We start from the raw sequence: 12172 nt of genomic DNA on the forward strand, positions 1-12172 counted from the left end.
CCTCCAATACTGCCTAAATGCTGTCTTCATTCCCTTCTGTGTCTGCCTCGGCCAGGGCAGGCATATTGAGTTTAGACTCTGGTAAAGAAATGGGAGTATGAGAAAGGACGTGGCTTTTTTGAGCCCTGGGCAAAGATGGCTGTATTAAAGCCATTATTTGTCCAAGGAATTGTAACATAGATGCAGAAATCCTAGAATTGGATTCAGAGGTAATTGTTAGCTTCAGTTCCTGCTCTGGTGAAAGGGGCACATTGTCAGTCCAAGTGTTGTGTGGGCCTTTGGAAGAGCAAATGTTCGCCTGTGGTTTAGCTGTAGCTTCCTTTTACCTGGTCTCCACCAAAGCTTCATGTGATGATATTCCCCTGTAGGACCCTCATGGAGTTGGGATACACTTATAATACAGGATAAACTTGTCCAGTGGAAGGCAGCAACCAGACTGTAGACCTCCCTGTAGCAAATCCTCATGGTGAAAAGAGTCCTATATAAGGGGTTCTAGGTGGAAGTAAACTTAGTTTTAAAACTGCACTGTCTGCAGTGGCTTCAATATAAAGTGACAGCAGCAGCTAAAGCATGTGATATATCCACAGTTCAAAATCCATTATGTCCAAAAAAACCACACTAGTTGAAAATGCGATAAGCAATTCAATAATTATTAATCCAATGGGGAAGTAATTATTGTGATAAAAATAAAGTGTAGAAAGTCCACATGAAGAAAAATAGTGAAAAAGATCCTCATCAGCAAAAATGATCTTTAAAGTTCAGACACCAACATAAATGGGAGCTCCTTAAAGTGGAGTTACGCTTGTCCTTTTAAAAATTAAAAGTCAGCAGCTTCACATACTGTAGCTGCTAACTTTTAGCATTAGGACACTTACCTGTCCTGGAGTCCAGCGATGTTGGCACCGCAACTGATGTTTCCATCAGTTGTTGGGTGCTGCAGCTGCCATTGCTGGTAAGGAAACTCAGCAGTGAAGCCTTTCAGCATCATGCCCGGGTCCCTACTGCGCATCCGCGAAGAGCGCTGCCCTTCTCACTGGCCTGGCAGAAGGGGAGTAGGACGACGACCGAGGTGCTGCTGTAATTCGCCGTAGCCTGGTCTCCCGGAAGTGGGGACAGGGTACCTGTCAAAGACAGGTATCCGCTCTCCCCCCCAAAAGGTGCAAAATGTGGCACCGGAGAAGGGGAGAAATCAGATAAGCAGAAGTTCCTCTTTTGGGTGGAACTTTGCTTTAAAATGATTGTAAAGGCTCTTTTTTTTCCTATAAAAATAACAAACATGTTATACTTACCTGCTCGGTTGCAGTGGATTTGCACAGCGCAGCCTGGATCCTCTTCTTCTCGGGTCCCTCTTCTGTGCTCCTGGCCCCTCCCTCCTGTTCAGTGCCCCCACAGCACACAGCCCCCTAGTAGAAAACCCCCTCTCTCCCCTGATTGGCTAGCTGACTTTGACAGCAGCGGGAGCAAATGGCGCCGCTGCTGTGTCTAAGCCAAATCAGGAAGGAGAATCTCTGATGGCTGAGACACTCGTGGACATCACTGGATAGAGAGGGACTTCCGGTAAGTGTGAGGGGGGGGGCTGCTGCACACAGAAGGCTTTTTATCTAAAAGATAAAAAACCTTCTGCCTTTACAACTCCTTTAAGACCCCTTTCACACAGGCAGTTTTCAGGCGTTTTAGTGCTAGAAATAGCGTCTAAAAAATGCCTTCCATGACACCGAATGTGAAAGCTGGAGTGCTTTCAAACTGGGGCGGTGCACTTGTGGGACATTAGAAAAAGTCCTGCAAGCAGCATCTTTGGGGTGGTTTGGTACCGCTCCCAAAACTCCCCTGGTTATTGCAATGAATGAAAAGCGCTTAGGAAGCGCCGCAACACGGGCGGTTTTAACCCCTTCTTCGGCCGCTAGCAGGGGTTAAAAGCGCCCTGCTAGCAGCTGAAAAAGCGCTGCTAAAACGAGCGGCACTTTAGCGCTAACGCACGGGCAGCCCCAGTGTGAAAGGGGTCTAAGTGACACCCACCACCTCAGTTAACAGGGGCACTTACAGGATCATATAGACCTTCTATTGCTAGAAAGGTCAACCAAGCTTTGATGGGAAGCTGTAAACAAGTATGCCCTCCTATGGTCTTGGACAACTGTCACTTATCTCCAGAAAAGCCGTATCATGTGCCACGGATCAGGGTATATAAAGGAGAGAACACTTCAATTGTGTAAAACAGTATAAACGCTTTATTAAAATATTTCGATTGCACTTACATGATTCATGTAAAAATCACCTTGTAAAATAATCTTTGCCGGCAAAGAAACAGGAACAGTCCACCCGCATTTTCAGGGTCACTGGGGATGCAGTGATGTCAGCACGCAGCCTAGCTCACATCACTGTGTTCCCACTGACCCTGGAAGCGCGGGTGGACCGTTTTTGCTAATGAGGATCTTTTTTACTATTTTTCTTCACGTAGACTTTCTAAACTTTAATATTTTTATTACAATAATTACTTCACCCCTGGATTAATGGTTATTAAATTGTTAATATCACATTTTCAACTAGCGCAGCTTTTTTGGACATTCTAGGTGGAAGTGGCAGTAAAAAGTGTGACCTGTGGTGTGATGTAACACCTGGTCATCCACCCAGAAACTGAGCTCTGAGTGGTTGAGTTTTAGCGCCAAATTTGAAAAATGTGCACTGTGTGTGAATACATTCCAAACATAGCCCTGGGCTGTTAAGTAACAGTCAGAGATACAGGGTGTCCCTTGTCTTACTTGTCCACAACACTCGATTGTATATAAAGTCCAGACTGTGCCCATCTCGGTCGACATACCCCAAAGAAGTCTTCAGGGACCATTGCCCTGGACCTGTAAAGCACCCTGCGCCAATGCAGGATCCAGTACCTGGAGCAACATTACAGGCCCTCATCACAACATGGGGTCCAGGTACCCCAGGTTTACAGAGGGTGTACTGATTTGGATACCCTGCTTCTATTTGTGGCATTAGAAAGGAGTTAGAAGTTGATTGAAGAATTTGAAGAATGAAAAATAGAGTAAGCGAAGAGTTTTTTTTCTCTGGGAAGAAGGAGAAGAGGTCCATCACCTTCAGACAGGAACAGAGAGGGCGGCCGGATCATTATAGCGGAAAGAGAGCGTGGAGGAAGAGGAGATCCGGCTTGATCACAGAGCGGGGTCTGCCCGCTGTAATAGCTTACATTACAATTGCAGTGCGCGTGCTGTCACACACAGCCCCGCCTTCCTGACCCCGCACCAGACAGAATGCCGGTCCAATGCCAGGGCGTGTTCTGTCTGTCACAGGTGTAAAAACTAGTAACAGAAGGACAGTTGAGGAGAGATGTACTTGAGACACCACGAGACATTGAAGGAAGCTGCCTCAGCTTCACACACACAAAGATATACATCTGATACAATCTTCATCTTAAGAAATAATACATTACTGATGGTCTTTTTACATTCTACATTGATATTGTTCTTTTAATAATAAAATAGCAAAATATTATCAATTTGAGTTTTTACACAACTGAACGGACTTTCTTGGAACTTTCCTCATCAATATAATTTAAAGAATATCGATATAAATACAAGAAAAACTGTATTTAACAGTGCCCTCTTACTTTTTAAGGGGACGTGCAGATTGTGATAATATGTAAATGTGTTGAGCGCTGTAGAGGGGAAGCTGTAGGTAGGTAACATTAGGTGATAAAATGATGAGTTATATTAAGAAAGGATCAGTACATAACAGTAGTTATATGCATGTGAGAATGCACATAAATAAGAGTTCAATGGTAAAAAGTCCATATCCACTGGTGTTGGTCACAACAGAAAGCACTGGGATGAAGGGGCAGTCAGCGAATTAGAAGCAGCTCTGTGAGTGTAGAGAGATAAACAAGTGTCGCCGATCTAAGTGCAGAATTGGATAAAAGGAACACACGTTTATTTAGGGCACACTCACATGGTAGACAGCTTAAAGGGCTTGTAAAGACCAGTCACGATGTGTGCTATAAGTCCAGGTGGAAGGCGGTAATCCACGGCGTCCCACATTTCCGGCTGCTGCCCGACTGCCCTGGAGACTACCGTCATGGCCAGCAACGTGGGACGCCGCGGATTACCGCCTTTATCCTGGACTTATGGTTTAGGGTGGTCTTATCCTGGGTGGTCCATGTATACACTGTTCATGGTGGCTTCTCTTAGTGATATCCACCTGACTGCAGCTGGTTTTAGATGCGGGTTAAAGTAGAATGCATCTCAGACATCAAATAAAACAGCTTGTACACCCGAGCACAATTGGTATAGATATCAGTGATGGCTCACCTTTTACTAAAGCCGGTCATGGCTACTATATGGCAGCCACTCTCTAATCCCTTCTACATGCAAGTAAATCTCCTAAAGGCACATAGCGAGTAGAAAGTCCTGTATTATATATCAGATTAAAGTAAAATGTTTTAATTGCATAACATTGATACAATGTCAAATATACAAAGGTGAAAGGTATACAAGGTATGAACTATTATATACTAAAAAATCGTTGAGGTAATGATGTTCTATAGAGTCTGCTGCTTTCCGTATTTACAAATCTAAAAAGGCAGTTATTGTAAAAGTTCCCGCACTATAATAGCGATTCATCCTGCACGTCACCGACAAACTAAGTGTAACATCTCCTCAGGATCCAAGATCTTCTCTCTAGGTTTTCCTACTTCCATGCCACGGGCCGTCTCTACTGCATCTATCTTCTCCCAGTCAGAGAAAGACACAGTCTGGATACCTACATGGAGAGATACAGTAGAAAGTTCCTTCATAGCTCTTCCTTTTACTTTTGTAAAGTAGTAAAAAAAAAAAAAAAAAAGTTAAAGAAAAAAAAAAACACAATCAAGGGAAAAAAAGCGTATATTGGTATATTTTTATAGTAACTAAATAACATTAAGAAGATCCTGCTTATCAAAAATAAGTTAACCAATTGAGCTCCAAAAGGGTTTTACCCCCTTCATTAACGGCATTTTTTTGCTATTCAGCACTGTGCTACATTTACCTGGTAATTTTGCGTTGTCCTGCAACACTGTACACAAATGAAACTTTTGTTTCCACACAAATAGAGCTTTCTTTTGGTGGTATTCACAACTTTTTTTATTTTTTGCAATATACACAAAATAAGGCAGAAAATTGACAAAAAACCCAATATTTACTACGCTGTTATAAAACATATCCAATCAAATGTCATCATAAATTTAGGCCAAAATGTATTTTGCTACATGTCTCTGCTATGCGTGCGTATATATATATACACAATATATATATATATATATATATATATATATATCATACATACATACACACATATACACACACACACATATATATATACACACACACACACACACACACACACACAGTATCTCACGAAAGTAAGTACACCCCTCACATTTTTGTAAATATTTTACTCTATCTTTTCATGTGACAACACTGAAGAAATTACACTTTGCTACAATGTAAAGTAGTGAGTGTACAGCTTGTATAACAGTGTAAATTTTCTGTCCCCTCAAAATAACTCAACACACAGCCATTAATGTCTAAACCGCTTGCAAAAAAAGTGACTACACCCCTAAGTGATAAATGTCCAAAGTGGGCCCAATTAGCCATTTTCCTTCCCTGGTGTCACATGACTCGTTAGTGTTACAAGGTCTCAGGTGGGAATGGGGAGCAGGTGTGTTAAATTTGGTGTTATTGCTCTCACTCTCACATACTGGTCACTGGAAGTTCAACATGGCACCTCATGGCAAAGAGCTCTGAGGATCTGAAAAAAATTATTGTTGACTACATAAAGATGGCCTAGGCTATAAGAAGATTGCCAACACCCTGAAACTGAGCTGTAGCACGGTGGCCAAGACAATACAGTGGTTTAACTGGACAGGTTCCACTCAGAACAGGCCTTGCCATGGTCAACTAAAGAAGTTGAGTGCACTTGCTCAGCGTCATATCCAGAGGTTGTCTTTGGGAAATAGACGTATGAGTGCTGCCAGCATTGCTGCAGAGGTTGAAGGGGTGGGGCGTCAGGCTGTCAATGCTCAGACCTTACGCCGCACACTGCATCAAATTGTCTGTCGTCCCAGAAGGAAGCCTCTTCTAAAGATAATGCACAAGAAAGCCCACAAACAGTTTGCTGAAGACAAGCAGACTAAGGACATGGATTACTGGACCATGTCCTGTGGTCTGAGACCAAGATAAACTTATTTGGTTCAGATGGTGTTAATAAGCGTGTGTCGCGACAACCATGTGAGGAGTACAAAGACAAGTGTGTCTTGCCTACAGTCAAGCATGGTGGTGAGAGTGTCATGGTCTGGGGTTGCATGAGTGCTGCCAGCGGCATGTGGGAATTAAAGTGTTTATAAAGGAAAAAGTTTTTATTTTAAAAAAATAAATAAAAAAACATGTTATACTTACCTGCTCTGTGCAATGGTTTTGCACAGAGCAGCCCCGATCCTCCTCTCAGCCAATCAGAAGGGAGAGACCGGGCTCGGGCTTAGGTAAATAGTGTGTGTGTGTGTGTGGGGTGGGGGTATGCTGCACAATGAAGGTTTTTTAACCTCATGCATAGAATACATAAAAAGGTAAAAAACCTTCAGCCTTTACAACCACTTTAAGGCTGGGTTCAAACTGCTGCCATATGCAACTCGCAGCAGGGGGTCCGGTGGGTGCCTGTTCTTCGTTTCAGAAACAAATAGGGGCCGAATTTTTGCCTGAATTCGGCCCTGAAACGTAGACAAAGACACACAGGACTTTTGTGCAAGCCGCTCCGCAGCCGCCCCAGAGTCACAATCTCCTGTCATGCGAATTGGATGAGGAAAACCCTCAACCAATTCGCACTAGTGTGAACCCAGCCCAAAGGACATATGTCTTGAGTGATCCAAAGTGTTAAAGAAACAAAACATAGGGAAAGTGTGCATGTACTGGAGAGATGTACTGAATGTTTTTATTTTTTTTCCCCATTTTGACCAGCCACACAAATTAAAATGGATCTATATACAAAAGTTTTTTTTTTTTTTTTTTACTTATGAATAGAGTGGCGAGGGGTTAGAATCCCTGATAATTTGGGGTCTTTGCTGGGGACACTCACCAGCTCTGTGTCCTGGTTTCATGGAGACTGATAGCAAAATGTAATCTCAACTTTTATAGTTGTCACCAGGACAAGTTCATGTTTTGTTTCTCTAAATAGTGTCACAAGTACTGAGAAAAATTGATCCTGCCAGAATTCCAGTGCACTTCTAACATCCTGTGTGTTATGGAGATGAGAGGTAAGGATGTGTGTTCTGTCTTCCAGATGAGGAAACCAAACAGGCTTTATAACAATGTATGGGAAATCAGTGCAGCAGAGGCTCTGCATTGTCAGCTCAAATAGAAAGTTAGGCACAAGCTAGATTTCTAGCAGATCAACAGCATTTTGCTGTACTTGCATTGTTTTCAAAGAGACAAGACATAGGGGAAAATGTGCATGTATTGGAGAGATGCACTGAATACGTTTCTGGGGTTTTTTATTTCCATTTTGACTAGACACACACGTAAAGTATACAGTATGGCTAGTTCTTATGAAGAGAATGGTGATGGGTTACAACCCCTGAATGTTTTTCTTGCTGTCTGAGTTTCTGCTGGGGTGATTCACCTTCTTTATGTGCCCCAGTGTCACTGAGACCGAAGGTGATGGGAAATCCCAAATTTTACAGTTGTCACAGGAGAAGAAGAAGAGGTGACAGGAAAACTTCCAATGTTCTAGAGACAATTTTGTAGAGATTTCCCCTCACTTCCTTTTGCATCTCTAGAAAAGGAAGTGAAGGGAAATCTCCTCAAAAGGATACAGACAACAAAAAATTAAACTAAACACAAGTAACCCCTTTTAATTCCCCATCAAATTTTTGGAAAAGTTTTGGCTAAACATACACTTAGACCCCTTTCACACTGCCAGCGTTTTTCATGCGCTACAGCGCTAAAAATAGCGCCTGTATACTGCCTGAAAAAAGCGGCTCCATTCACTCCAGTGTGAAAGCCCGAGGGCTTTCACACTGGAGCGGTGCGCTGGCAGGGCGCCAGAAAAAGTCCTGCCAGCAGCTTCTTTGAAGCGGTGAAGGAGCGGTGAACTCACTGCTGCTCCACACTGAAATCAATGGGGCAGCGCTGCGATACCGCCGGCAAAACGCCGCTCCGGTGGCGTTTTGCGGGTGGATTTAACGCCTTTTCAGCCGCTAGCGGGGGGTCAGCGGCCAAATAGCGCCGCTAAAAATAGCGCCGCTTTACCGACGACGCCCCCTGCGGGCTCAGTGTGAAAGCCGTCTTACATATGAACATGGGCAAAGCACAGATTCAGTAAAGTATATCTGCTACGAGACCAATATGGAGGCCACAATTGCTCACCTCCTTCTGAAAATGCTATATGCCTTGCTGTGTTTGCAAAAAACACCACAGGAGTTCTAACTATTCCCTACTCTATCCAAGACTAAATAAGTTTTGTCTTTAAATACTGTACACTTTAGGAGAAAAGAAATTGGTGAGACACAAGCATTATTTGTGAGCCACAATCATAAGCATAGTTTTATATTTTCCCCCACATACCTCTGAGAAGAAGCAGCTCGCGGATCGCTGAGGCTCCAGGTCGGGTCTCTGAGTAGTTTAAAGCACCGGATTTTGTGTCCTCTAACAAGGACTGCGCTGTGTCAAAACTGTCCGTCATTGTTGTAGCGATGACACCGGTTGGCCCTCTCTTCACCCAGCCACTGCAGTAAAGTCCTGCCAAAATAGATCATGTGACCAGCTGAAACACCTCTCACCAAGGTACCATAAGGGATGGCATGGCGCTTATAACGCACTAACCTGGAGCACCTTGCACTCTGCCCATGCTGTTTGGGATAATCCCATTCTTGTGTAGGAATGGTACACTTGATGAGATAGGAACACTTCTGTATCCAATGCTGCTAAAAATTAACCCACAAGATATATCCTCTGTTTCACCTGTAGGAACAGCAACTGCCTTCTCCCCATTACCCTAAGGAACACAAATTGAAAAGTTAAAGTCATAGAAAGGCAATTTCTTTTGCTAAATGAGCTGCTAACAGCAGAACCTACACGGTCTTACTGTATTTATCATTTCCATCTTCTGAGCTTCTTGATACCAGCACGCTGCCCCATTCCAGGTATTTGGGTGCCCCCTGTGCCTGCAAGGGTCTACGGAATCCCGCTTGAGTCACCACTATGTGTACACTCCCATTTAGAACTGTAACCTTAACCACTTCAGCCCCGAGCCTATTTTTCAAACTTGTTGTTTAAAAGTTGAAATCAGTTTTTTTTGCTAGAAAATTACTTAGAACCCCAAACATTATAATTTTTTTTTCTAACACCCTAGAGAATAAAATGGCGGTCGTTTTTGGAAAAAACACTTTTTTTTTTTAAATAAAAAAATAAAAAAACAGTAACGTTAACCCAATTTTTTTTATATTGTGAAAGATGATGTTACGCCGAGTAAATTGATACCCAACATGTCACGCTTCAAAGTTGCGCCTGCTCATAGAATGGCGACAAACTTTTACCCTTTAAAAATCTTCATATGCGACATTTAAAAAAATTCTACAGGTTGCATGTTGAGTTGCAGAGGTCTAGGGCTAGAATTATTGCTCTCACGCTGCTGATTGCGGTGATACCTCACGTGTGGTTTGAACATTGTTTTCATATGCGGCCACTACTCACGTATGCGTTCGCTTCTGCACGTGAGCTCGGCAGGACGCGTTTACATTTTTTTTTTTTCTAATTTATTTTACCTTTTATTTTTTTATTTTTACACTGTTCTTAAAAAAAAAAAATATAAAAAATTGTGTTCCTTTATTCCTATTACAAGGAATGTAAACATTCCTTGCAATAGAAAAAAGCATGACAGGACCTCTTAAATATGAGATCTGGGGTCAAAAAGATATTTACACTAAGATACAATTAAAAAAAAAAAAAAAAAAAAAAGGTTTCTTCCCCTCACTCAGCTCCATACCACACACGGGAGCAGAAGCGATCGCCTCCGCCACTGCCGGTGGGTCCGGTAAGCGACGGAGGGCACCGGAGCGCAGCGGGAGGGGGCCCTCTCCTGCCGCTGATAAAAGTGATCTTGCGGCGAATCTGCCACAGAGACCACTTTTATTTGAAAGTGAACCGCTCACTGAAGAAGAGGATACCGGGGTTATGATAGATAGCTGCTGCCATAACAATAATATCCCTCTTCAAACAGACGACGTGCGGTCCGTAAGTGGTTAAAGTGCAAGTTCCCCTTTTCAGGAAAAATAAATGAAAAGGTAAACACACCCCACCTAGTCCCCATTGTACTTGCCTTCGTGGGTGACGAGCTGTCCGTGCCGACACAGCTGGTGTAGCGGTCCGAGGACTTGAAAGCCCCACTATTCTCCCTTTTTTTCTGCAGCGCTTCGGGAGCGGATGAGAGCAATTCTCTGTGTCAGCACTGACTAATCACAATTGCTCTGATTCGTCCTGGTAGCCCTACAAGACAGAAGGTAGAGAAGAGCGGGGATTTTAAATCCCCAGACTGCTGCACTGGCTGCGTGGGCACTGACAGATCATCACCCATGGAGGTAACTACAGTAGGGAGTGAGGACTGGGGGTTGGGGAGGGTGTAGGTTGTTCACCTTTTCATTTTTTCTGAAAAGATGAATTAACCCTTTATGTGCAGGCATCCCTGAGAGGGACACAGAGCCAAAGTCATGCTGACTCAGAAGCTGCTGGCAATCACCACTGTGAAGGAAGAGAGAGGTGTAGCTTTGGCTCTGTGTCCCTCCCGTTCTATGTGTGTGTGTGTGTGTGTGTGTGTGTGTGTGTGTGTGCATATCACTGGGAATGGCTGTAAGATTGAAGTTCTAAAAAACAGGAGTGTACAAGTAGTGGAGACTTCGGTGGAACTCCATAGGTTCCAGCAGGCAGCAGGGGCAGCCACATACCTGGAGTTGGGCAGGTAAGCCAGGGGGCAGTATGAATGGAAGAAAAATTATAAAATAAACACAACAGAAATAGCATGTCATTTTTGCTATTAGCAGCTCATTAAGCAAAAAAAACAAACAAAAAAACAAAACAAGTTCATCTATGGCTGTCTGTCTCTTCTGGTGTGTGACCCCATGCCTCTGTGTGGGCACTGTAACAGGGGAACCACCTCCCCCCCTCCAACAGGAACACAGCTAGCTTAAAAAAAAGAAAACTGTCACAATAAGCATTCTCTACTTATAATAAAATAAGGTTTTGGTCCGTGTTCAAAGTAGTAGTATTATAGGCTGCTTGTGCCAGAGACAGGTGTACTCCTGCGGCAGGCATGCACTTTGCTTACCTAAATACACTTAGTAGCCCTGGACACAGATGGCACTGTACGTGTGTAACCACTCAGATGTGTGTACAGCTGCAACATCTGTCAGCCCGTCATTGCTCTGGACTGAATTCTGTGCCCATGTGAATAAGCCCCTATAAAGGCACTTTACAATAGTTTGAACACAAGACTACATTAAAGTAATTGTCCATACCTCAAGTCTTGTGACAGACAGCCTAATACCAGCAGCTTTTTTCCCATCTTCACTAGGCAAAACAGCCACAGGACTCCGGAGGAAGCGCAGGCCCCATTCTTGATCACTTTGGGATCTTCGGATAGCCTCTTTTTCTCCAGGTTTCTCCAATACAGTCTTCATTAGCAGTTCAGTAAGTCGTTTTCTTGGCCGAGGAAGATCTATGTTAGGTAATGTTGACAGGTATAGAATGTTAGCAGGAAATGTTGCAGCAGAGATAAAGCTCATATGTGGTTATTGCCATCAATTTAACAGCCTCTATCAAGCGATAAACACTCATTTGCCAATCAAAGCCTCAGATACTGATTTTCCGTAAAGACCCAGCTCGACAACTATGGTATGAAGGAATTCTAGTGGCTTATACAGAACCTAACATCAAGCCTTTCTAACACCTTTAGGTTGAATTAAAATACTGGAGAATATATTGATTTGTTCCTCCAGCCTCCTGTGGCTAGTACACCGTCCTTTTTAAAAGACACCAAACAAGTGTTAAGGGATTTAAAGCGGAACTCCAGGCAAAACTTTAACTCCTCAGAAAACAAAACCACACCCCGCCCACCTTGGGGAAACAGGAAACAGGCTGTAAAGCTG

General features: G+C 43.3%; 1 protein-coding gene across 1 annotated transcript in view; it reads right to left on the reverse strand.

Annotated features, from left to right (window-relative positions):
- Nucleotides 1–4417: 4417 nt before the first annotated feature.
- The window catches only part of FDXR (ferredoxin reductase), a 121395-nt gene continuing 113640 nt past the window's right edge, over nt 4418–12172 (reverse strand). Inside the window, exons 9-12 of the mRNA XM_073608160.1 lie at nt 11543–11742; nt 8856–9027; nt 8598–8771; nt 4418–4764 (exon numbers count right to left, since the gene is read on the reverse strand). Of these exons, the coding sequence (XP_073464261.1) occupies nt 4634–4764; nt 8598–8771; nt 8856–9027; nt 11543–11742 (677 nt within the window). The 3' untranslated portion in view covers nt 4418–4633. The remainder of the gene's footprint in view (nt 4765–8597; nt 8772–8855; nt 9028–11542; nt 11743–12172) is intronic.

This window comes from Aquarana catesbeiana, linkage group LG12, assembly GCF_042186555.1.
Source record: "Aquarana catesbeiana isolate 2022-GZ linkage group LG12, ASM4218655v1, whole genome shotgun sequence".
Lineage (NCBI taxonomy): Eukaryota > Metazoa > Chordata > Amphibia > Anura > Ranidae > Aquarana > Aquarana catesbeiana.